Genomic DNA, 25981 nt, shown 5'->3' with positions numbered 1-25981 from the left:
TATACTTATTTTGTCTGTTTGCTTGTGCGTACCCGTGAATCAGTAATTTGTATCTGCGAGTTGTCAGAGTTGTTAATTAATCGCATTACAGTAAGTCAGAGGCTTTCACCCTTTCTAAGGGTTGATGTATTAAAAACAACAAGAAGTTACTTATTATAGTTTGGTCTGTTTAGCAACACGGTCAGCAGCAGCAAAGGCTGCGACACACGGACACCATTAAGGTACTTTAAAACCCTTAGCGTCCGATTGCGGCGATTAGTGTCAAAAATTGCACGAGTCATAATGCAGTCAAATCTGAACACACAGACATGACACACATAGTGACTTACACTTTCCGAGGGTCGTTATCATCGCTGTGCATCACGAATAAATGTCCCTAAATCCACTCAGACATCATCGAAAGAAATACGCACCTAATTCCAGGACTTGCCTGACAATCATCACATTTTTAGGTTTTCTTTAGTACCAAAGTTATCCAGTGCTAGTTGTCTGTGCATCCATGGGTACACTGCAAACAGGAACTGCTAATAGCTAATTCTGCATACTTTTAATGGTGCCAGTTTTCCAAAATGTATACAAATATGTGCTTTAAAAAACAAACAGGGCTCAAGTTGTAGCCCAGAGCCAACTAACGGACTCTAACATTATACTTCTCCCTTCACCCTCCCTTCTTGTACGGGAGGGTGGGGGCAGAAGTCTCAGTTTTCTCTGAGGGGGGGGCACAGTGTCACCCTTTGAAAACCCCTGAAGCAAGTTATCACCCTAATTCCATTAGTCCTTGTCCCATTGACACTGTCACGATTGACGACTTGGATTTAAAACATTTCTGAATCAAAACAACTTTGATTCAGCACAGGCTTGATGGCTACATGGTTCACATTATTAATTTGTGGGACAAAATTAAGTAAAACAGTGGCACAAATACTAAAATGAAGGAATGAAGTACATTGAGTGCACGGGGGCATGGATTTCTAATTTAACTAAAATTCCCTCCCTAAAAGCTCCTGGAGAGAGTTGCAGATTATAGAAACATGAACTTTAGTCCAGAAAACTGAAGCACGTTTATCAAACACTGGCGTGTAGCCCGAGACATGGAGAACCTGAGACTGAACTACTGACTGACGCAGGACGTTTGTTCATATTGGAGATAATATTCATAATATTTATTTCCTCTCGTCCCGACAGGTTAATGGAAAGTTTCCTCACTGCCAGTTCTACTGGGAGATGCAGAGAGCCAGGAGAGAGTGTCAGACACAACTGCAGCAACAGACGCCTGCTAGCACAGGTACGCACACACACACACACACACACACAGCCACTGTACATGCAACGCTGTGTGTGTGTTTGTGCGTGCATTGATTGAGGTCAGTTATGTGGAGAGGAAGGTGTGTCTGCACACCGTTTCAGCCTGTGTTGCAACACACTTGCTATCAATCATTTATCTAGCACACGCGCACACACACACACACACACACACACACACACACACACACACACACACAGCAACTGTACATGCAACACTGAGCTGTTCTGTTTTTTCTAAAAGGTCATGTGTGTTTGAATGTTTCCCCACAGTGATAATAAAAAAGCATTTTATCTGTTGAGGTCTGCAGCTTGTGGACTGTGGGTTATTTCTCACATCTGTCTGTAGTCATATGTGTGTGTGTGTGTGTGTGTGTGTGTGTGTGTGTGTGTGTTAAACTTACAGAAATTGTATCTTTAAATTGACAAACCATCATCAGGTTATGCTATTAGACATCATCAGGTCGAACTTGTGATGCAGTGTTGTAATTTAAGGTTTTCTTTTGTTGATTTCCAGTGATAAAAGCCAAATATTTCATTAACTCGTAGCTTTAAATAGCAGCTTACCCTCATCAGGTGGAAAGTAACTGATTTACTCAAGTACTGTACTTAAGTACAATTTTGAGGTACTCTGCTACTTTATCCTTCTACCCCACTACATCTCAGAGGGAAAGTTTTACTCCACTACATTTATTTGATAACTTAAGTCACTAGTTTAGTTGCACTTAAATCTCAGAATTTGATGCTTTGAATTTTGCTTAATTTGCAAAATTAAGGGGACAGGTCGCTTAAATACACTTTATATTTAGTTATTAAAGTCTGAAGTATTCATGTAATAGCAGACTGAGTGGCAGTTTGGTCTTTTAATAAAAAGTTTGTTGTTTTACCTCTAAAAATAATCTTAATTTCATTCTTACTATGAGAAATAAGTAGATAAGGGGCGTTTAAGGTGTTAAATTAAGGGTTTCTGTTCCCTCCTGAATGTACACCAGAGCCAAATGTCAAAACGTCAGAGGATTAAGAGAGTGCTTTTATGTTGATTTATATCCCGTTCAGCAGCAGGCACAGGATCAGTGAGTTTGAAACAAGTAGCTCAGCCAAACAGGAAGTTGTGAGCACTCTAATTTATACCTCTAATGTGTGTGTGTGTGTGTGTGTGTGTGTGTCCAGGATGTCGCGGCGAGTGGGACAATGTGTCTTGTTGGCAGAGCGCGGCGTTCGGCGAGGTGATGACCCTCCCCTGCCCCTCCCCCCTCCTGCGCCTGTTTGGAAAAAATGGTGAGCTTCAACTTCAACTGAAAAGTACAGATATCAGAACAGTTTTAACGAGCTCTGAGAACTTTCTCCATTAAAATTGTCAGTTCTGTTTTGGTTTGCGGTTGTTTCGGTTCAGGTCCAGTGAGAACGGTTTTATAGTAATTCGCTGCAGCTCTTCTCTCCTGGACTGAACCAGCTGACTCTATCGTTTCCTTCCTCCCAGCCGTTTCCTTTCACATCTAATTTCACAAGCTCGTCTTTCTGCTTCATCCGTCATGTCGATGCCTCTTGTCCCTCTGCCTTTGATCCTCTTCGTCCTCTGTCATCTGTACGCGTTACATGCCGGCAGGTCTTTCATCCCTCCACCTCTTCTGCTTCCCTTTCCTTCCTCACCTTCTGCCAGCCTTTACTCTCTTCTCTTCTCTGCCCTCCTGAATAAAAATATTCAGTTTGAAAACTTAACAGAAACAGACAATTTTACCCAGAAGTGTTAGCGCTTGCTAAGAAAAGATTTATTGAAATGGAAGCATATTTTTCACAAAAATAATGTTGGAAGTTTGGCTCAGCGGGCTCAGCAAGTGGTTCCATTTTAATGCAAAACAGCTGAAAAGTGTCTTTGGCAAGTTTTGTTTGAAAAATATCTACAAACAAATAATCTGCCTCGTGGGTGGTCTTTTTCATCACAATATGTTTTGACAAATGAAATGTTTTTAGCTCCTGTAAATCTGTTGGGGGCTGTGTGATTATTACATGGTGCAATACAATAAAGTCAGGTACGTTTCTGCCAGTTTAGCCAGGACTCTCTCGAAAAACAGCAACTGCATCCTACTATATATATATATATATATATATATATATATATATATATACATGAATGAAGCTGTGACAGTTCCTATACGTTTCATTCATTGCACTTCGTCTATTGTAGACTGTATTCTGTTATCGTTTCTGTATTAGACTTGCTGTGTATAAACAAAAGAAAAGAGAAGATATGGAGGTGTGTGTGTTTGTATTTTAGATTTATTTCCTTATTTTTCTAATTAAAACATCCTCACGCATTTTGCATCAAACTTCATTTAACAGAGAGCATCAGTGGTCGTGATAAAACAATAGACTTTTAGAAGAAGAAACTTTCTGAGAGCATCTTACATTTTGATGCTTTCGGGAAACACCTCTCAGAGGTATAGTTTTAAATTTTGAGAAATACGCTTGTTTGCTTTCTTTCTGAGAGATAGATGTCCAGATTGATACCACTCTCATGTCTGTACGGTAAATATGAAGCTACAGCTCCTGTTAGCTTAGCTTAGCATAAAGGCTGGAAACAGGGGGAAACAGCTAGCCTGGCTCTGTCCAAAGGTAACAAAATCCACATATCAACACCCCCAAAGCTCACTAATTAACATGTTATATCTTTAATCTGTACAAAAACTGAAGTGTAAAAATGACAATTCACAGTTTTAACTGCTGGATTATTTATTGGCTCTGAGCAGTTGCCAGGCAACCAGCGGAGACTCCAGGAAGTCACTGTTCCTAGTTAAGAAATAGTTTCCTGTGCGCACCTGATAGTTTTCTCTCTGTTTTTACACTTGTTTATTTTGGTTTGATATGCAGAGTTTATTAACAGGAAATTGGTTAGGTTGGTTGTATCTGATGTGATGTTGTGTCTTGTGGTTTGTGGGGTGGAAATTAATATTTTCTACATAGCCCACTTCAGTTGCTGATCATTTTCAGTAAATTTCCCATCTACAAATCTAAATGAACTGGTTTCAGGAACAAAGAAAGCTAAGAAGACTTGTAATATTTAAGATGAATTGGTTTAACTGCAAACAGCTGTCAGTCTTTACTAATATAAAACTTTATCTAAACTTGTTCACACTTTGTGCCCTCTTTCACAAGTGTGTCGAGTGTACAAAGGAAAGAATCCACCCCAGGAATAATAACAATGTGTAGACGTTTGCAGTATGTTGGGCGCTGTTGGCCACCGTACTCGTCTGTTGAGAAGAGTTCAGCTCAGTTAACGTGAACAAACTGTCAGCCGGCCAGCAGCCTCATTAAGAAACAGACTGCTGTAGAGCACAAATCAAGTGTATTTACAATAAGACAGTTAAGAAACACAATCTGCTACAACTGCTGCCAACAGCTGAGGACCTCCAATATGGCCGACCTATTCCAGTCCCCTGCTATACTTCGTGAACCCTGCGAGTGTAGAGCTGAGCCTGACCAGCTGAGTCTGAAATATCCTGAAAAGGCCACCATACAGAAGATAAACCTTTTGATTTAGGTAACAACGGGTCTTTATACTCACACACAACAGGACAAACATTACATATTTTTGCTCCGCTCGTGGGAAGGATCTAGGGCTATGAATTCATCTGTCGATTAATCACTTGGGCTAATAAATTGTCAGTAAATAGTAAAAAATAAATAAATAAAAATAAAGCCCTATTACAATTTTCCACAGCTCAAGACATTCAAATGTCTTGTTTTGTTTGATCAACAACCCAAATGCTAAAGATATTAACGTTACTATAATAGAAAGCTAAGAAAATCTATATATTTACATTTGAGAAGCTGGAGCCAGTGAATTTTCTTTAAGATTTAACATTTAAACGTTAATCAAACTAGTTTGTTTTGGGTTTTTTTACCTCCATATCATGATTTCTATTGCATGTCTGTCCGTCCTGCATGGAGGAGTGATCCCTCCTCTGCTGCTCTTCCAGAGGTTTCTTACTTTTTCCCCTGTAAAAGGCTTTTTTGGGAGAGACAGGCTGTTTTTAAGGTCGTATGCTATACAGACTGTAAAACCCTTTGACGCAAATTTGTGATTTCGGTCTATATAAATAAAATTAACTTGACTTGAGAATGAATTTAAATTGATGAATCGACTATTTGCTTTGGCTCTGGAAGGGTCTAAAAGTCTGTGTGTCTCAGGTATCCTCAGCAGGAACTGCACAGAGAAAGGTTGGTCTGACGTCTACCCCGTCATCACCATCGCCTGCTGGTCGAACAACACAAATGAACCCAGTGAGGTGAGTTTAGTGTATTACTGTCTGCAGAGTGTGTTTGTGTGCGTTTGTGACCTGAAAAGGACGAGCTTTCCCATCATCTGATCTGAGCTCTGTGTGCTCGGTTTCATATTCACTGTGCATTCACTGTCATGTTTCCAGTCTGCGTGTCTGACAGTTATAGGAAACCGCCCTAACTGAACTCTGAGTCCCAAAATGCACTAGTTATCATGAATGCAAAATAATCAGTAACACATTATTTCAGCAGGAACCAATGGGTCATAAGATTAATATAATGATATAATAAGGGGTCAGAAGATGATTAATGGGGATAGAAAGGAAGTAAAAACATGTTATGCTACACAAATCTGAATTCACTTTTTTCATAATTTTTTCTCTAATCTTTGCATCTTTTGTGAAATATGGGATAGTTTTACCTCTTCGGGCCTCTAACAGTTATTCAGACGAAACAATCGGAGACGTTTCAAGGAGAAATCAGTCTTTGGTGGATGTACACAAACTGTGCCGAGGGGCCGCAGGTAGACTGCTTCATTTTAAGGGGTCACAAGCTAAAAGGTACTTGTTTTGTAATAATTTCCTGGGAGGTTTCCTTGAAAGAACTATGTAATTTCGAAAAATGACAGTTTAAGACAGCAACACATACTAAGTTAGAACTCATTCATTGGAGTTTTGATGAAGAAACCAGTACATTATTTGTATTTATATGCAGTTTTTGACTTCCAGAGGAATTTCCTGAAAAGAACTTAAATCTTAGCAACAGAAAAACAGACAGAGATCCATTTAAACCAAAGTAAATATTTGTTTATTATTGGAACTTAACTTTATTCTTCATTTGACAAAACAGTCTCACCTCAAGGGCCATTTGGTAGCTGCCCTGGGGCTTGTGCGCAGGGTTTAATACCACAGTGGTTTCCTTTTGTGTTTTCAATCAGAAGTGTACATGTGAAGTCCCATGTAACAGAGGAGAAAGCACTCAATAGTGCAAATCACAGACATGATGTGGTGTTGACACATTAGAGGATCGTATCTCTGTTTTGACCCACTTTGAATGCTTTGTTTGACTCCTTTTTGTCCCACATGCGTCCTTCAGGTCATGTCAGTATGAGACAATTAGGAGCAGGTTTCAGTGCGGTAGATATGACTTACAGTCCTCCTGAGCTCCTACCTATAAAATCAGGAGTGAAAATAAGTTAGAATTTAGATTTAGTCTGTTCTCACAGGCAAATTAAAGGTTGAGGATGAAAAAGAAGCGCAGCTTGGTTAGGATTAGGGAAAGGTTTGGGTTCAAATTATATTCTGTTTATGTTATGGGCCGATCTCCTTTACTCCTGACTGACAAGAGTCACTTGAAGGTAAACAAATGTCGTTTTTGGCCATTTGCTCAAACAACTGATGCTGTCATTCTTCAGTCTTGGAAGAGCTTGACTGGCCTGCACAGAGCCCCGACCTCAACCCCATCCAACACCTTTGGGATGAACTGGAACTGGAGCCAGACCTGATCACCAAACATCAGTGTTGGTTCCCTTACTAATGTTCATGTGTCTGAATGGGAGCAAATCCCTGCAGCCAGGTTCCAACATCTGCTGGAAAGACTGAAACCAGAAGAGGTGGTTCACACAGTGCCGATGTTCGGGTCCACATACTTTTGGAAACGTAGTGTAATTTTGCTTCACTCTTTTAGCATCTGAGAGCACGATGTAAAAAGTTGGAAATTCATCCCTTCCCCAAATTCCCCAAACCAGATCTCAACACCCCAATTGATGCTGAAAGGATGCGCTCACTTTTTTTCAAGTTTAGTAATAGTCAGGTGTCCAAATGCACACTGAAACAGGTTTTGCTTGCTGTAAGCTTGCTGTAAAGGGAATTTGGTACTTTGGAAGATATCCACTTGATTTGACCAACTCAGACTGCTGAAGCCTCACATTAACTCCAGATAACTTCAGGACTGTGGGTTTTGTCCCCCATCTCTTACATTAGAAACACATCAGGAAGGGATCTTTTAAAGTCCAGTATGAACAGGAGGAATGATTACAGTATGCAAAACCTTTTTCATTGTACATGTGGACACCTGAATATCATTGACAACAATGCGAACCTATCCTTTTAAAACGGAAGCATTTATTGCGGATGTGGAAATGTAACAACAGGCGAGCAGAGTAAAGCAACCGGCTGACAGAATAACAAACAGAAGAATCTCCCCCCAAAAAATGAGCTGACTAACTTTTGTGAAATCAAACAAACAAAACACTGAAAACACCCTGTAAAAAACACAATCAAGAAAGAAAGTGCAGAAGAAAAAGGCGGCTCACCCAAGTGTTGAAACTACTTAAATACACAAATACTTACACGTTGACTTTGAAATATCAAGCACACTCAATAGACTATTGATTTGCAAACCAAAAACAGCAGAGGAATCTACCATATATTGAGTGTAAGCTCATTTTCTCACCAGTTTCTGTTGCGCAGCTTCTAATCTGCCAGATCAGTTAACGCTCATACGCTGCGTTGAAGTAACTGATGACTTCGGCTGATTTCAGATCAGCTTAGCGTGGCAGCATCTCTGCGCGTGTGTTTATGTGATCAAAGAAGACCGAAGATATAGACGAAACGGAGATAAACGAAGAGGAAGGTAAGGGTGAGAGAGGAGATCAAATGTGAGGAAAGAGAGGAGGGAGTTTTCCGCTGACACAACTTTGACCTCCTGCCGATCACTCTGGAGATTTCTGCCTCGAGCCCAGTACAATGGAGGTGAATCACTGCTTAGAAAAATTAAAAAGAAGATGCAGCCTGCCGTAAATCTAGTTAATTTTCCGCTTTTTTTTTTTTGCTTGTCTTCTCAGTCAGAAACTCGAAGCAGTGTGCTCATAATCTATCAACCGTTCTTTTACTCTGCGCTTTCTCTCAGCAAAAACAATACGTATGATAAACTAAACATCATAGAGATGCACCATGTAGGATCATTGAGCCATTACACTATTAACCCATTCATGTTCTGTATGTATTACTATGAATGTTTGTACACCAAGTCCGTTATTTTCGTCCAAACTATTGAATGGATTGCCATGATATTTGGTGCAATCTTTATGCCCCCCTCAGGATGAATTGTACTTACATGCAGCGCCGTCATCAGGTCAAAATTTCGATCTGTGCAATACTTAACCTGCAAAACTCACGACATTCCCATCAGCCTCAGCTGTGTTTAATGCTAATTAGCAAAACTAGCTAATGGAGGTTTTGAGGATGTGTTCAAACTGGAAAAGAGACAGTATGCAAACTAAATACGGTCGATTTCTGAGTGTGCTGTTGATTTATACTATTCTCCCACAATGCAATGCACAAAGGAAATGGAGGAGCTTCTCACAGCTGAAAAAAATTAAATAAATTGTGGTTGGAGGTGAAACAGCTCCACAATCTTAGTAAACAAAGTAAATACGTATAAAATGTTAGGAAAAATATTTTGATGTCTCTTTTGTGAAGTTTAATTGGCAGTCGCTTTTCAAGGTCGCAGTTTGATTGACGTCTGACGTCACACATATTGTATCATTTCCTGTTAGTATACAATGGTGATATCATACTAACTGCTAAAACATTATACTATGATGGTTACTACGTAGTATATACTGTACAGAGCTAGTCTGTGGATCTGGGACACAGCACAGGATGATCAGCGTGGTAAACATTTTACCAACCTCACATCAGCGTGTTTGCATTGTCAGTGTTAGCATGTTAGCATGTTAACCTTAGCATTTAGCTAAAAATGCTCACGGAGCCGCTAGCATGGCTGTATACTCTTGTGGACAATGTGGATTTTCTGCGTTTTTATTTCATCCGACGAAAGACTTAACACAGATGAAGTCTGTGTCTATGACTGACCTTTACCTTAGACCTTACTAATATACTTTAAGGAAGTTTTTTTATTCTTTAATTTGTCACCCATTTGTATCTGAAAACCTTTAAGAACATAAACTTAAAAAGACTATCTGCATGGCTACAGTTCTTGGTAATTTAGGTGATCCAACCCTTTTAAAGAAAGAGTTCAGGGGGGCGGTGATGTGGACTCCAGACGTCTGAGTTTATGTTGTAGTTCATGAGTTCTTAAAAAAGTTCCTGGAAAAGTTCCTGAGGTGGAAAAAGGTCACCAGTTGCACTTCTGTATCAGGTCACTGAACTTTTTTCTGTTTTCACATTTAACAAAAAAAGTACATTTTGGATTCCACTACTGCCAAAAACAGTCCGATCAGCAAGCAGAAAAATCCAAGTTTTAGGATTCGGAGTTTTACCACACTGACCTACACACACTGTATCTTGTTGTGTGGACTTGTGGCGAGACACTGGCTTAAACTCTCAGCTCCTCCAGCTGTGGGGTTCAGTTCCTGGTCTTGGCGCTCTCTGCTCTCTAATTCGCCCCTGACTGTTCCCATATCTGCTTCTGCACAAGATGAAGGAATTCTTTCCCCTCTTCAGCCGACTCCTTAGAGGATTATAAGGCAAAATGACACAGCTGAATATTTATAACCCTGTGAATGTTGCAGGTGGTTGTAGAAGTAAAAAAAAAGACCTCCCGTAGTTTTCTTTAAAGTCTTTTCTCGGAGCAGTGAACCTGTGCTACCTGTCTACTGTGTTAGTGTGTCTACATGTAATATTTTAACCTTCCCGTCACCCCGAGGCGTCCTGTTTGATTCCACAGAGCTTATTTTCTGACCTTCCCAGTTATTGCTTGTAGTCGCGGCTGCATTCCAGGACCCTTTGGTTTATACTGAGCTTTAAACAAGCAAGTAACATCCAGGTTTAAGAGAATATCCGGAACCATTATTGTGTCCGCACTGCGGCAGAAGTCATGCCACACACTCCTCTTGTTCTCTTATTTTTAACTGTGTAGTCAGGTTGTCTTGTTCTGTGAGTAAAAAGGAAGTGACAGTCCTCCATCATGCTTCAGTGTCTCTTGTTTTTGGGACAAATAAGTGTCCTTAAGACAAGTTGTATCATTTTCAGACATCACAAATGTTAAAGGATAAGCCTGGCGTTATTCTATTATTATTATTTTTTTTTTTTACTTTATTGTCAAAAAATCCCATGAAAACACCAAAACCAACAATGTGTGAGTCCGTCTCTCAGTACTTTCTGACTTCCTGTCTGTGGCTCTCAGTTCCAAGCCCACTGGTTCCTACTGAAGACGTAAATTTATAAAACCTGGTCACAAATATATAGTTTCATAACTTTCCTGTTCAACCCCAACATCTTAAATGAGAGCAATGTTCTGATTTGACCATCAGTTCTCTTAACTGTGCAGCAAGCTTTTCAGCAAGCATCTAAAACAAGCCTCTCTGTATATTTTCCTTTCCAGAGCCATCTTTCTTTTTAACATCTCTGTCACATCCCTGTATTTCTCTGTTTACAGTATCTTTTTTTCTCATTGCTGGACTGTTTTTCTTTCCTCTGTGTGTGCACATATGGCTCATGCACACATATGGCTGTTATGGCTGTCAAACTCTTTTATTTATTTATTTATTTATTTACACTGAATGCTTGCTGCAGTTTTCAGACTTTTGCATTGGTAACAGGATGTGTGCATATTATAATCTTGCTTTTATAATCTTCTCCAAGTACACTAGTTTAGATAACAACATATCTTGATTTAAAATAATTAAAACTGTATGACTGAGAAACTGCTGATACTGTGGAGATTTACTGAAAATAGATAACGAGGCAGTTTGTGCAATATTGCCTTGTATAGAAAAAAGATGTACAAAGATAAACAAATGACCCTTCTTATATAAACTATAATGACAAGTGCTGGAACTTGACTTTGGCTTTTGCAACTTTTGCGTGTGAACTGAGCACTGAATTTAACATTTTTGTTCTGTTTTTGTTCGATGCACATATATGGATTTCAATAAATTAGTTCCTCTTCAAACAGTGTTTCTCACTCAGGGCTAGAGGCATACAACTCAACAGAAATATGCATACACATCATTGTCGTCAAATTAATGAATTTCCACAGCCACAGTGAGCCATAAATGGATGTAGAGTAGAGACACCCTCAATAACCTGTTTGCATATCAATATTCCTGTCTTCTTCGTCTATGTTTGTAGACCTGTTAATGAAAAGAACAGTAAAGAGAAGCTTAATTTCACATATCGTGTCGCAACGCCACAGCAGCTGTCATTACACACGGCTCTGGCTATTTACAGTGTTAAGCACACGTACCTGTAAACTATCATCAGCAGTCATACCTCCATCATCATCGAATGTCAGAAAAGTAATAATTTCGTTTTACGGACAGACGCTTTACGGATTCGGCCCGATTTTAGCCCCGAATTTGTCACCCTCGACCAATTTTGAGAATCAGGCCGAATTTCTGCCAAATCAGTTTTCGTTTGACGTGCAGTTTGAGGTCACCACGGCGGATTAATTACGCAAACGATCTGGTTCTCAGACAGTCAGTTGGATTTCTTGCATGTCAGAAATTTTGGTAGGCTGCCTTACAGTTTGAACATTTCCACCGTCCGATTTCCCCTCATGGCTGCTGTCAAAAGTTCTGTTATATACTGCAGGGAGCTTGTTATTAACGTTACTCAAATAGCATTTTACATGTTGTGGCTCAAACTGAAACTGCGTTGTTATATAAAACTGAACTTTGCTAGTAGAATTGCACAAGGTAACGCTGCCTTTCTCTCTTTTTGTCAACATTGAGGATGCGGCCGTCTCGTCTGGATAATGGGCAAAACCGGTTCCATGCTTATGTACAGCGTGAGCATAAAAGTCGCAGGTTCGGGCCGTGTAGAGAGGCTGATTAAAACGTGTAGTGGGAGATAACACAACGAACAAATTCAATATAAACGCCCAGTTTAAGAAGAAGAACGGGATGATATCTTATACTTGGAAGTTTTTGTGTGTTTAAACTCACTGGAGCACCCCAAACCAAACATCATTTTAGGTTAAAATGTTAAACAAGCTGCAGCAGACATCTCTTTATTTTTCAAAGTAGGCACTTATAAGTATAAATGATGGTTTTGGTCATGTTTGCCAACCAAAATAGCATTGTGTTTCTAGCCTGTGTTGAATAGACAGATCTAGGATGAGCAGCATATTTACTTTATTTAGCTGAATAATGGTTTTGATTGTTTTTGTTTAATTTGAAAGTCTATTACTAAACTCAACTGATAAAAGCAGGAAAAAACAGAGTTTTTGAGGAGGTGAGTAAGTAAACCAATAAACAGAGTAGAGAAACTAACAATTCATGCATTGTACACACATCTGAGCAGCGTGACAGAAAACCGCAGAACATATAGATGGATTTTAACAACACACACACATTTGCACACACACAGCTGGCTTGTGATCCTCTCCAGAGCCCTCAGGTGTGGGATTCCCACTCTTTGACTCTCGTGAAGCTTTCTATTTGTTTCCTGTTGAAGAGACAGAGGTTTTCCATCTGGAGAGCATTCAGCTGAGACCAGACGTCACTGCTGGCACTACAGATACTCACACAGCACACGCAGCTGATTGTCCTCATCGTGTCTCCGATCGTTCTGACCGCAAGACAGAACTGATCTCAAAATCACACACTTGACTAGTTTTCAACCAACCTTGATGTCCCGTTCACACATGCACTGCAGACCGAACAAGATGACATTTAGTTGTGAATTGAACCTCAAGAAATATGCTGGCACCATGTCCTTTAACGCATGGAAGTGACAACCAATCGCATTTATTTTGATTCCCTCTACAAAAAACTTGTTTTCTGCTCCACTCAAGGATGTAAAAGAAATTCAAACTAAATGGAGGAAAAGCTGATTGTCGCGGACGGCCAACAGCTGATAAAACCGCAAAGAGCTGCTGACTTGAATGAGACAAACCGTGTGTGTGGAAACACATCGCTCAGGAGATGAATTAATTAGTCGAGCAGCAGTTTAGTGGCAATGTGAGAAAATAATTCCACAGTTTGACCGGAGAATGTAAATTTTGTGCTCAATGCTAAACACACATGCAAGCTTCAGGCTTGTTGGAGACAAGAAACTCCCTGAACACATCATTTATATTGTCTTCTTTACACAGCACATCTGTTCACATAACAAACTTCTGTCAAATGTCTGCGACACCCCGGAAAATCCACCTGTGTGTCTCTTTGACATTTGTCTCAGGAGCAGTGCGGTTTATGAAAATATTGATAAAGAAAAACTCAGGTAGCCAAAATGACTCGGCCCAACATCGGCCTAAAGCCAGCATGCAGGACCAGTGCCAGACTTTTTTGGTGTCTTGTTCAGCTTTTTCATAGGCTGAATTATTTCACTCTAATTCACACACTCGGGCTTCACTGACTGCTAAGACCATTAAGAATCATATCAGGGCGCCCCTGTGGTTCAGGTGTTAAGACGCTGACCGTAAACCACAACGTCCCTGGTTCAAATCTGGCCATGGACCTGTGTTTCATCACTCTCCCTCGTTTCCTGTCATCTCTTCAATACTATCAATAGCTACTAAAGACATAAAATACCCAAAAACATTATGTTTGATGGCTTTTTACTTTTTTTTATAGAATCCTCAGCAGATAAAAATGTCCACTTAAAGGGACAGTGTGCATGATTTAGTGGCATCTAGCCATGAAATTGCAATCATTTGAATACCGCTCGCCTCACCCTTACGTTCCGAGCGTGTAAAAACAGCTTATTCCAAGGTTATGAAAACACTGGCACCCATAAATGGTGTTCATAAACGGCCCTCTGGTGCCAGAACGCAGCCGAGTCTGCCGACACACACACAATCTGCCCGACTCAGCTGTAGTCAGTGGTGGAATGTAACTAAGTACATTTACTCAAGTACTGTACAATTTTGTCCACAGTATGTAGCTGTGGTGTTAGGACGGAAAAAAACAGCAATCTGTTATTTTTTTGAAGACAGTTTAATGGGGTTGTGACTACCTGAAAGTGTCTGGCTTTACATTTTTTACAAATTTAAGTATTTTTAAAAAATGAAAACAGCTTCTGCCCAAATGCACTATGTTTAATTCCCAGGTTCATTCATGAATTAGTTACTTAATTGTTTGACAAATTTACTATTTGAGCAATTACTTAAATACTTTAACATAACAAAAAAACTTTCTATATTTTAAACACACAGTGATGTAATGTATGTACATATACCTTGTGCACGGGGCATTGTCACTTTAAAACAGGAAAGGGCCTTCCCCAAACTGCTGTCACACTGTTGGAAGAACACTTTTGTCTAAAATATCATTGTGTGCTGGTTTTCTGTCAACTAAGAGACCGAACCTAAACTCCTCTGTTTTATCTATATTGATTCTTCTTTTATTTGTATTTTAGCCGAAATTTGTAAATACTTTTATCTTTTCTTTTCATGGTCATGGTCTTCATATTCCTCTGGTCTCTGTCGTGACTCGGTCTTGATTTAAAACACTACACAGCACACAGGAGCAGAAGATAAAGGCAGTCCACCAGAATTAGACTTCTATCATGGCCAGGAAGCTGTTCCTCCTGAAGTTCAGCATGGCTTTAATTCTCTGGTGTCAGAGAGGAAGACGGAAAAGGGGCGAACGAGCCAGAGTTTATGGATGGAGGTGTGTTTGGACATAGAAGGCAGTGAGGCTACAGCAGACCAGAGCCAGCAGGTCATCAGCTCCCAGCCAGAAGGCCTGAGAATCAAACTCAGGAATGAGACACTGATGCCAGGCTGTGACTGTCTGTGTATCCTCAGATATTTGTCTACGTGTGTGCGTATTTACAGTGGACAGTCGCAGAGTGGTGGAAGAAGTACTGAACCACTTTACTTACCAGTAAAAGTAGTAATGCCAGAGTGGAAAAATACTCTGTTAACAGGAAAAGTCCTGCATTCACTTCTGAAATCGTATTTAGTTAGAACAGTTATTTCACAAGAGAGATTTCTGTGGAAAAGGTCATGCCACATACTTCTGTTGCTAAATCCTGCACAGAAGGATTTAGTAATGTCTGGATTCAAATGTGACGACAGTTGTGGGGTTGTTTATGTTGTCAATCAATTCTGATCATACCACACACACACACACACACACACACTCTTGATGCAGCAGATTAGCTGAGTTTTCAACTCTTAATAATTAACAACTTAGGGTGTTTTTTTTCCAAACTTTTGCTTTGATTGTTGTTCATTTACTGCAATAATGAATATTTAATGTTAAAGAGATATATCTCAGATTTTAAACCATGTTTTCAGCAGCTTTAAAGGTCCAGTGTGTAACATTTAGTTGGCAGAGATGGAATATAATATTTACAAGTATGTTTTCATTCGTGTGTAATCACCTGGAAATAAGAATCGTTGTGTTTTTGTTACCTTAGAATAAGCCGTTTTTATCTACAGAGGGAGCGGGTCCCCTTCCATGGAGGTCGCCATGTTGCACCGCCATTTTTCTACAGTAACCCTGAAAGGACAAACCAAACACTGGCTCTAGATAGGGCGGTTCGTGTTTTAGGATAAGAATAGTAAAGTAGGAAGAAAAGAAGGGAAAGAAATAAGGAAAGATTACTTACAAAAAGAAACAAAGGAAAGAGAAAAGGAGAGAAGGAAAAATGGACAGAACGAAGGACAAGACAAAGATGGAAAAAAGAAATATGGAAAGACGACAGGGAGGAGAAAAGCCTCCAGAAATGGAAATCTTTAAGTACATAAAGTGTCTCGATATGATGCTGAAGTGCAGCAGCTGCAGAAGTGGATGCACAAGCACTTTCCACTTCAATGTTTGTGTGTGTGTGCTCTATTACATCTATCTTTATGAGTACCAGTTAGATTTTATACTTTACATGTGGGGATATTATTGCAAAGAGCTGTGGTTTGGCCTTTAGTTAAGGATGGAGTTAGCTGCCGGGGTGTGCGTTATATCAGTCAGGGTCCTCACAAGTATAGAAGTACAAACGTGTGCATTTTTACATGTATGACTATGTTTATGTGTAATATGAAGATGCTCATGTGATGAATGTGAACCTGTACAGTACGTTTGCATGTGTGTTTTTAAATGTGTGTGTTTAACAGTATGTGAAAAGGTTTACAGTTAGTGTACGTTAAAGTGCACATGCTCATGCATGTCTAAATGTATATACTGAGAGAGTGTGTGAGTGTGTGAATGTCCAGTTAATCGCCAGATGGTGTGTCAGACAGGGGGAATGTTGTTTATAGATGACGAGAGAGCGATGAACGCCAGGCACCGGCACACACACACACACACACACAGACACACACAGTGAGCAGTAATACACATCTCTAAAGACCAGATCCATCTCTTTGTGTCGGCCTGAAGAGTTTATGAGAGTTTGTGCTTTTTTGAAATGGACCAGATTCTCGCTCTGATCCTGCTCTTATTGTGAAAGAGCGTCTCCACTCTGTAAAAAGAACAAGAAGCTCGATGAGTGCTGTTGATAACGTCTTGTGCGTCCTTTAGTTTAGTTGGCCGTGGTGGGAAAAATAGGCCTGGAAATCACTGAACTGACTTTTTGGCAGTAATCAGATTTTCATTTTAAAAAGAAAATAAACCTGAACTCATCCAAAAAAAAATAAAAATCATTGTTTAATCAAACATACAGAGAAACACAAAAAAAGCATGTTATAAAACTCCTCCATGGACCTATCTGTGCTGTTTCGTACAGGTACACAGAGAATACTTGTTTCTGATTGGCCGAACGGTGTTTATTATTCTCTCCTCATCAGCTCTCTAAATGACCACACAAGGCTCCTCCTGATCCTTTCAGTTAGCAGGCTAAAGCTTTGTTTACTTGTTGGAGGAGTAAACAATAATTATTCTCACAGCCATTTCTTTATTTAATGTGTAGATTAAATAAATAGAGAACAGCGCCCCCGAGTGGCTTTAATTGTCTGCCTTTACTGAAAGCACAACTGGAAAGCGGTGGTGGACATTTATTTAAGTACAATTTCAAGGTACTTTACTTGAGTATTTCCATTTTATGCTGCTTTATACTTCGACTCCACTATATTTTTTTGTCATCTTTAGTTACTAGTTACTTTGCAGATTTAGATTATTAATACAAAATATAAATAAACTATTAAATTATGATACATTATTATAGATTAAGCTACCTGGCAGTATACAATGTGGTTAAAATGAGCTCCACCTTTACCAGCTGCAACATTAAAGTGATGAACACATTAATACATCAATAATTATAAACCAATAATATAATATATGTTATTCTAAAATGGGTCATTCTGCATAATGAGCACTTTTACTTTTGGTACTTTAAGTATATTTTGATGCTAATACTTTTACTTAAGTAAGAGTTTGAATGCAGTACCTTTATTTTTACACTGTAGTATTTCTACTTTTACTTAAAGGTCCAGTGTGGAGGATTTAGTGGCATCTAGCGGTGAAACTGCAGATTGCAACCATTTGAATACCGCTCGCCTCGCCCTCCCCTTCCAAGCGTGGAGGAGAAACTATGGTGGCCACGAAAGTAATGAAAACACAACAAGTCTTATTTTCAGGCGATTATACACGAAGGAAACATACTTAGAAATATTATATTCCACATCTGCCAATAGCTCCTCCTAAATGTTACACACTGGACCTTTTAAGTAAAAGATCTGAATACTTCTTAACAATTTGTTTGTGAGGAAAATGTAATTCAGAGTTATAAATCTATCTGATTAGAATGTATCTTTATATTCAATTTTTATATTTATACATTCATACACCTGAATGACACATTTGATACGTAGCCTTGAACGGTGGCATTAGCTGCTACTCGCATGTTTTGATAGTTGGAAAGTGGCCACAGTATAGACGGGAGGATAATCCACTCACTCACCTATGCAGCAATGACATATAATGCACTGTGTGGAAGGTGATTTATTACGTGAGAAAAATGGTCCTATTATTCCACATTCAGTGCACAATGAATTTCTTTTCTGTGTTTGTGTGTCCAGCTGGTCTTCTACAAGGTGGTGAGGATACTGTCCACTCTGGGCCACAGCCTGTCCCTCATCACTCTGCTCACCAGCACCGCCATCATCTGTTTGTACAGGTAAACACACACACACACACTCACACACACACACAAACACTCATCTGTCCACCCATCACGCAACCACAGCAGTTAAACCAGTGAGGCAAGGTGTTTCAACGGAGACAAAACCTCTTCAGATGCTCTTCAGTTTATGATTACAGCTGGTGTGCACGCAGACGGAGAATAACTAAGACACTGTGTTCAAAACAACATCTGGGAGAGTTGATATTGAGGTTTATGCTGTTTATGCCTTATAGCTACTTTTTGTTTTTAGAATATTTTTTCATTTTTGGCCTGAACACATGTTTTTCAGTCACTGTGGATACATTTTTTAATATAAATGAGCTTTATGTCAAATACATAAGCATTCAGTGCATACTCAAAATATATTTTATTGCAGTGTAAACAAGCTGTAATTCCATATATAACAAAAACTATCTATTTGAATTTCTATGAAACTTAACCTTACAAAAAATGAAAACAGTCCACACACACTATTTTTTAAGTTACTATAAGTCTGACATATATTAAGATTTGCATTTATACGTATTTAATATGTGCATTAATATTCACAGCCATTGAATGGACATGTTCAGGGCTCCATGGTCGTTCCAGAGTCTGCAGAATCAGATGTTTCTTTGCAAATATCTCCCACAACAACTGGCTGAATGTTGCCGAGTTTCTTTCAAATACAGTTTTTTTCTTTTTAATTAACTCTTAAAGAGGAAATAAAATTCAGCAGCAGTGATGATTCTTTTGGGAAAAGAAAGTGTCAAGAGCATCAATGTCAAGGGGGCGTCAAGAATCATTTCAAGATCTGCTAAATAACCAATTAGTTTACTATAAATCTGGCGGAAGCATTATCTTAAGCTTTCTCCTCTTTTCTTCTATGCAAAGAAACAGAAAATTAAGATTATTTCAATCGACAGTTCAGAGTTAAGCATGTGTGCAAGGCTCCGACATTTACTGACAAAAATATCAGACTTGCAGAGCAAAGACATTAACCTCAGAATTTAAGAATAACTTCTTTTAACTCAGGATATATTAAGGATTAGTCAGGATATATTATATAAACCTACGTATACACTCTTAAACACACACGTTTCCTAACACACAGAGAACGCAGGGTGATAACAGTCTGTTGTAGAAATGTATGAGACTGATGAACTCTGCAGCTCAGTCTGGATCGGCTCCAGCTGTTCGCTCGGCTGCTATCAGCGTGTTTAGATACCACATCCTTCACTGGAATCACACCCCGACACCCTCTATAAACACACTTCTTGACATTCTTCTGTGCGTGTGTGTGTGTGTGTGTGTACACATGCAGGAGGCTCCACTGCACGAGGAACTACATCCATCTGAACTTGTTTGTATCGTTCATGCTGCGAGCCGTGGCCGTGCTGACCAAAGACACGCTGCTCTTCTCAGATGATGAAAACACAGACTGCAGCACGCAGCCATCGCTGGTGACTTCATGCACACAGACACGCACATTATTTTACTGTACTTAAGAGGACCTTTCCTGTCAACTTTTCTATTGTTATTGATTTCCACCTCTAATATGATAATATGCAGTCTGATATGATATAATACAGTTTGTCTGAACCCTTTAACACATAGAGACACTTGCATATTACTCTGATATTTCACATATTGTGCATATTTTTTGTATGTATATGTGTGTATTTATATATGTATTTATGTATATATGTGTAGATATATGTATATATGTACATGTATATATGCATATACATAACTATATATCTTCCTTGTACTGTAAATACTATAATTTAGTTTTTTATTTCTTCCTTTAGTGCTACACTTTACTATTTTATTGCCTATTTTATTGTTTTTATTCTATTCTAATTTTAAATATTTGAATATTTGTTTATACATTTTCTGTGTGTGTACCATGGAGGGGGCTGCACCTGCATTTCCTTGTGCAAACCTGTATTGTATAATGACTATAAAGCTGAACCTTGAACTATATTTTTAAGGTTTCATTTGCAAAAAATAAAACACAAAAAATGTCTTTAACTGTAGCCAAGTACTTGGTAGGTTCTAGGTCTATTTGTGAGCATGTGTTGTATGAAGACCCAAAGTTATGTTCAAGTTGAGTTCAACTTTTATTGTCAACTGTATAAAAACCATGAGAATCTATGTCTGAATGTCTGAATTGAACATTAAATTAGTCGTCTTCTTGATTCATTGTCATAAAAACATATTTTATTACAATCACATCATTACATTCAGTTTTACTGTTGTTACATGTGTGTATTAATGTAATGTAAGTATGTTGTTGTTGTAGGTGGGCTGTAAGGCCAGCCTGGTATTCTTCAACTACTTCATCATGGCCAACTTCTTCTGGCTGCTGGTGGAGGGTGTCTATCTGCACACACTGCTGCTCGTCATCCACAGCTACTCCATCCGCCTCTCCACCTACATGCTCATCGGCTGGGGTAGGCTGCACAACAACGGGGGCACTGCAAAATAGATTTTAGTTTTTTACCACCTGGGTCTGTCTTAGCTTTGTTCTGAAAACATTAAGCAAGTTAATTGCTGAAATCTGGAGATTAGTACAACCTGTTTCCAACAGGGAGAGGAGCATGATTTGTAGAAAATATATTTGAATTCATGAAAATTATAATATTTTGATATATTACAGAATATTACGACTGTATTTTTTCTTGTCTTTCTATTTTTTTTGGATATGTACTGTAAACATTAAAGCCACTATGTGTAGAAATTGGAAATTTATGACCTGGCAGCATCAGAAGAGAAACTGTGGCAGACAGTATTGCATGCTACTACTGTACGCATTGCATGCCAGATGTTGGCTGTAGTTGTAAATTTGCTGCACAATTGTTGTCAAAAAGAGGAGGACGAAGACGAGATTTAGCCGTTTTAGAATTTCAAGTTTTCGCTAATTGAGAGTGAAAACAACGCTCATCGTTTTCACACGTTTACAGATTTAACCAGCTAAGTGTTCACATAGTTTGAGCTGAATGCGCTAACAAGCAACACATAGACTGCACCGATTTTCACAAGGATTTTGTCATTTTTCTATTAACGAAAACATACTGCATAAGAATAATTATAATCGTTATAATGTTATAATCACATAAAAATTCTACACATACTGGCTTTTGAGGAAAACCTCAACATTTTGGATTTTTTTTTTAATACATTTTAACTTGTTTTTGTTACATGTTGTATATGTATTACTGGAAGATGTATGTTTTGTTTTAAAATAGCAGTGTCTTGCCATGTGGGATGGGCCGGATGTTTAGCATGACACAGAAATAAAAAATAAACTAACTATTCACTTTCTTGCCAAGAGTTAGATGAGAAACTTTCGTGTCTGTATGGTAAATACGAAACTACATCTAGCAGCAAGTTAGCTTAGCTTAGCATAAAGACTGGAAACAGGGGGAAACAGCTAGCCTGACTCTGTCCAAGGGTAACAAACCTCTAAAGCTCACTAAGTAATACGTTATATTTCGTTTGTTTGATTCATTCCCTTGTGCTAAGCTAAGCTAACCAGCTGCTGGCTGTAGCTTCATATTTACCACACAGACATGAGAGTGGTATCGTACAAAAACACTCTCACGTGCGCAGACATGCAGACAGTGTATTTCACGAAAGGTCGGGTCATAAACAGTCAGTTCCGTTCTGTCGCAGCTGCTGCCATGTGACACCTCCTCCACCATCCATCACCACTTTACCAACACTTCCTTCCTAATGCATCACCATTTAGCTCCAGCTGTTTTATGTATGTGTGTGTGTGTGTACAGTAGACGTCATATTTCCTGTGTGGCACCTTGTGAGGATGTTCTGTGTCTGGCAGACTGAGAATCCAAACAGACTTTCTCTCCCTCTCACTCTCTCTTGTCTCTCAGGAATCCCTTTGGTTTTCATGGTTGCATGGATCATATGTAGGATAAACATGGAGGACACAAGGTGAGTCTGCACATCCTGCTCTGACCGCTGCAAAGTGTTTTTAATTTTAATAAACGAGAAGACTGTCGGCCTCTAGTGGCCTCTAGCAGCACTGCAGCCAAGATTACAAAAAATGTAATAAAATCGAATTAGATAAAATGACATTAAGTGACAAATGATGTTGTTTTTTGTTCAAACTGTACAAAAAACAAGACATACAGTTATGTTACTTAGATTTAAAAAGTGATACAGACGTCACATTTCAGATGCTTTTGGGGATTTTCATGATTTTTTTAGTAATTCAAAGAATGACATGTTTCTCTATCGAATTGAGACAAAACTTTAACCCGGTGGTTCTCAAACCTCTACTCCCTATTACTCTGTTAACTAATTCAAAGGTGTTTTACTTATTGTTGACTTTCACTGTGCAGAATGATGGATGTGCATTTTGATTTCGCATTCATCTGCGGAAGGAGAAAGTTTCTCCGTGCTCACCTTAAATCTCAGTTTGACTCTCGGACAAACAGTACGTGCATGATTTGTGACATCACAACTAGTTTGGAGCCAATCACAGTCCAGTATGCAACTTACACTTGAAGCCTCCAGTGCACATACACTGAGAATGGACTTTTTAGCAGATGTACAGACATCTTTTGTGAAGCTTTAGAAACAAACAGTGTTGGCATATTCATAGATTCTGCATTTTTCAAAGAAGGGATGTTATTTTAACGTTTTACTTGTTGAAAAACTATATTAGACACAAATTATTAGTAGTATAAAGAGTATTTTTATGTCTTAAAATACCTGCAAACTTTAATCTTCATATCTTTGCTAGCATGCAGGTATTTGTTTGTTGCTCCCACATGAAATCAGATTCATCCGCTCACCCTTTTGCCTTCCTCCCAGTGACTCAACTGATTTAACCAATAAGGCCCGTTGGTTTCCAAAAAGATAACATTATGGAGATTCAAAGTTTTTATCAGAGATTTGGTGGTTTGAGTCTGAGTCCCTTGATGATTGCTTAAGGCCTTATAGCAGCTGGTTAGTTTGCTTATAAATGAAGCCAGCTCTGGTTTTAGAAATACTATAAAAACTTGACAGATTTATTTTCTTATTTTCAGGTGTTGGGAGATGAATGAAAACCCCGTCCCCAACAGACTGATCAACTGGCCCATCATGGCAACTGTCATTGTGAGCTTTGTACTGACATTTTATTAAAATTAAGTTATACGTTTAATAACTTACTTTTGTTTTTTTACTGCTACTATAGTATTTATTTTAAAATACACACTCAGTATTATCACCTAAAGCACTTATTTAGGATTATTTCAGTAAAACTACAACACTTTACAGTTGACTTTTTTTATCATTTTTTGCGACATTAAGTGACATAACTTATACAGTAGATTCAAGAAACTGCTATATCTAACAATCATTTTCACCTGCTGTGCCTCACTTTAATTAACTTTGTCACTTTATCAGTCTTTCTCTTCCCATTTTCCAGCTGCGTATACTAAAAAAAAAAGATTTTATTAACTTAGTATGAGTCATTGGGATACAATCTAAAAACAGAGATAAGTTTCAGATAAGGTTCAATCATTCAGCGGTTTATTTCTAAACATGTTGGCAAGCAGATGATCACGTTGCCATCCTAAACTATACTTCTCTGTTTTGAGTAACATATTTTCTACTTGCTGCCACACTTCAGCTCTGCTTTATTCATTGTGGACGACGATGTTTAATTACTTTGATTTCTGCTTCTCAGCGCTCCCTTTAAAAAATGTTTAACTGGGAGGGACTGGGCTTTATCCAATGGCACACACCTGATTGTGTGTAATTACTTTACATTAGTTGTTTAAATTAGTTAACTTGAATTTTTTTAGTCTCTAAAAAGATGTCTACCTGCTTTGTGTTTCTCTACAAGATCAACTTCATTCTGTTCATCAGCATCATCCGCATCCTGGTGCAGAAACTGCGCTGCACTGACGTTGGAGGAAATGAGCAGTCGCAATACAGGTACACTCATTTTACCTTTTACTGATTAGATTTATACATTTTAGAGGACTTTCAGGTGACATAATCCACCATGTTTTAGGTCCTAATCACATTAGGCTGTTACTTCTCATACAACTTGCATTAAATATTCTGACAGGCTATAAATAGGGCCCACTGTTTTTGGTTTTGAACAATATCCAATGAAAAATGCAAATGTCATGTCTCATCCATTGATTTTAGTGTTTGTTGCTTCCAGAAAACACTGTTCACTGTAGGTTACAGTAAACAATGTCCTCTTGCTGTTAGCAAAGTTCAGAACGCTTCTGGTTTTTTAGATTCAAAATAAACAGACAATTTTCTAAATGTTTTGGCAAAATGCTGCACTTAACACTCAACACACTCAAAAATGTCAGTAACAGAAGCATTTGAAAACACTGTTTCTATTGTTGTTCCAGTATTAGTAAAATTGACATTTATCACTTGCTCAACATATTTTCAGCCATTTGATAGTTAGTTGTGCTATTATTCTGTGATAATTATTGAATTACATTGAATCGAGAAAACCAACCACTTCATCGTGTTTTATAACAGTTAATATTTTTCATTCGATTCATCATTATGATATTATATTTGGGGGGGTTGCACTGGTGGTTTTGATTAATTTATGCCTGTGTGTGTGTGTGTGTGTGTGTGTGTGTGTGTGTGTGTTCTCTAGACGTCTGGCTAAGTCCACCCTCCTGCTGATCCCTCTGTTTGGGATAAACTACGTGGTGTTCGTCTACCTGATGGAGCCGGCTGACAAAAACATGAAGCAGATCAAGATCTTCTTTGAACTCGGCCTCGGATCCTTCCAGGTAAGGTTTCACTTCACACCTGTGAAGGTACAGTTTTGTCTGATGCAGCATTGCGGCTACTGTCCCCAGAGCACTTACAGAATTTCTTACAGTAACCATAACATACCGTAGACCCCTTGGGACATCATATACATAAATATACGTACAGGCACATTCTTAGATAAACAAAATGTCTTGAATCGTTTGTTGTGCTGGAAAAATATGAACACTATTTATTGCTTGTTTTAGTCTTAAATAGAACTTAATTTGTCATTTATTTGTGTTGGTCTTCATCTCCTTAAAACTTGGTCTTAGCTCACTTCGATTAAGACTTGACTTCAGACCTAATCTGATGCTCAATTTTTAAAAGTGCGGATGTCCTCTAAAATGTTTTGTTGGTAAAAAAAAAAAAAGCCTCAAAATATACAGCTAATGACTTAAAAATCATTTTCAGCTTTCATGTCAGGAGCCTTTTTGTTAGTACAGTACGTGTCATTTTTCAGCTCTTTTTGCAAGACTATAAGATGATGCTTGATCAGTAACAGTTGTGTATGTGTGTGTCTTAGGGTCTAGTTGTGGCTGTCCTCTATTGTTTCCTCAACAGCGAAGTGAGTCTACACA

General features: G+C 38.6%; 1 protein-coding gene across 2 annotated transcripts in view; it reads left to right on the top strand.

Annotated features, from left to right (window-relative positions):
- Positions 1-25981, top strand: part of LOC122866966 (vasoactive intestinal polypeptide receptor 2-like) — a 34663-nt gene that overhangs the window by 6779 nt on the left and 1903 nt on the right. For both annotated transcript variants that reach the window (XM_044177265.1, XM_044177264.1), the window contains 11 exons: positions 1186-1285; positions 2473-2580; positions 5491-5588; positions 18514-18611; positions 19921-20059; positions 20902-21052; positions 22493-22553; positions 23654-23723; positions 24457-24548; positions 25243-25381; positions 25927-25968. In XM_044177265.1, the coding sequence (XP_044033200.1) occupies positions 1225-1285; positions 2473-2580; positions 5491-5588; positions 18514-18611; positions 19921-20059; positions 20902-21052; positions 22493-22553; positions 23654-23723; positions 24457-24548; positions 25243-25381; positions 25927-25968 (1059 nt within the window). In that variant the 5' untranslated portion in view covers positions 1186-1224. The remainder of the gene's footprint in view (positions 1-1185; positions 1286-2472; positions 2581-5490; positions 5589-18513; positions 18612-19920; positions 20060-20901; positions 21053-22492; positions 22554-23653; positions 23724-24456; positions 24549-25242; positions 25382-25926; positions 25969-25981) is intronic.

The sequence above is a fragment of the Siniperca chuatsi genome, linkage group LG19 (genome assembly GCF_020085105.1).
Source record: "Siniperca chuatsi isolate FFG_IHB_CAS linkage group LG19, ASM2008510v1, whole genome shotgun sequence".
Taxonomy (NCBI): Eukaryota; Metazoa; Chordata; class Actinopteri; order Centrarchiformes; family Sinipercidae; genus Siniperca; species Siniperca chuatsi.
This window is presented reverse-complemented; position numbering and strand designations above follow the sequence as displayed.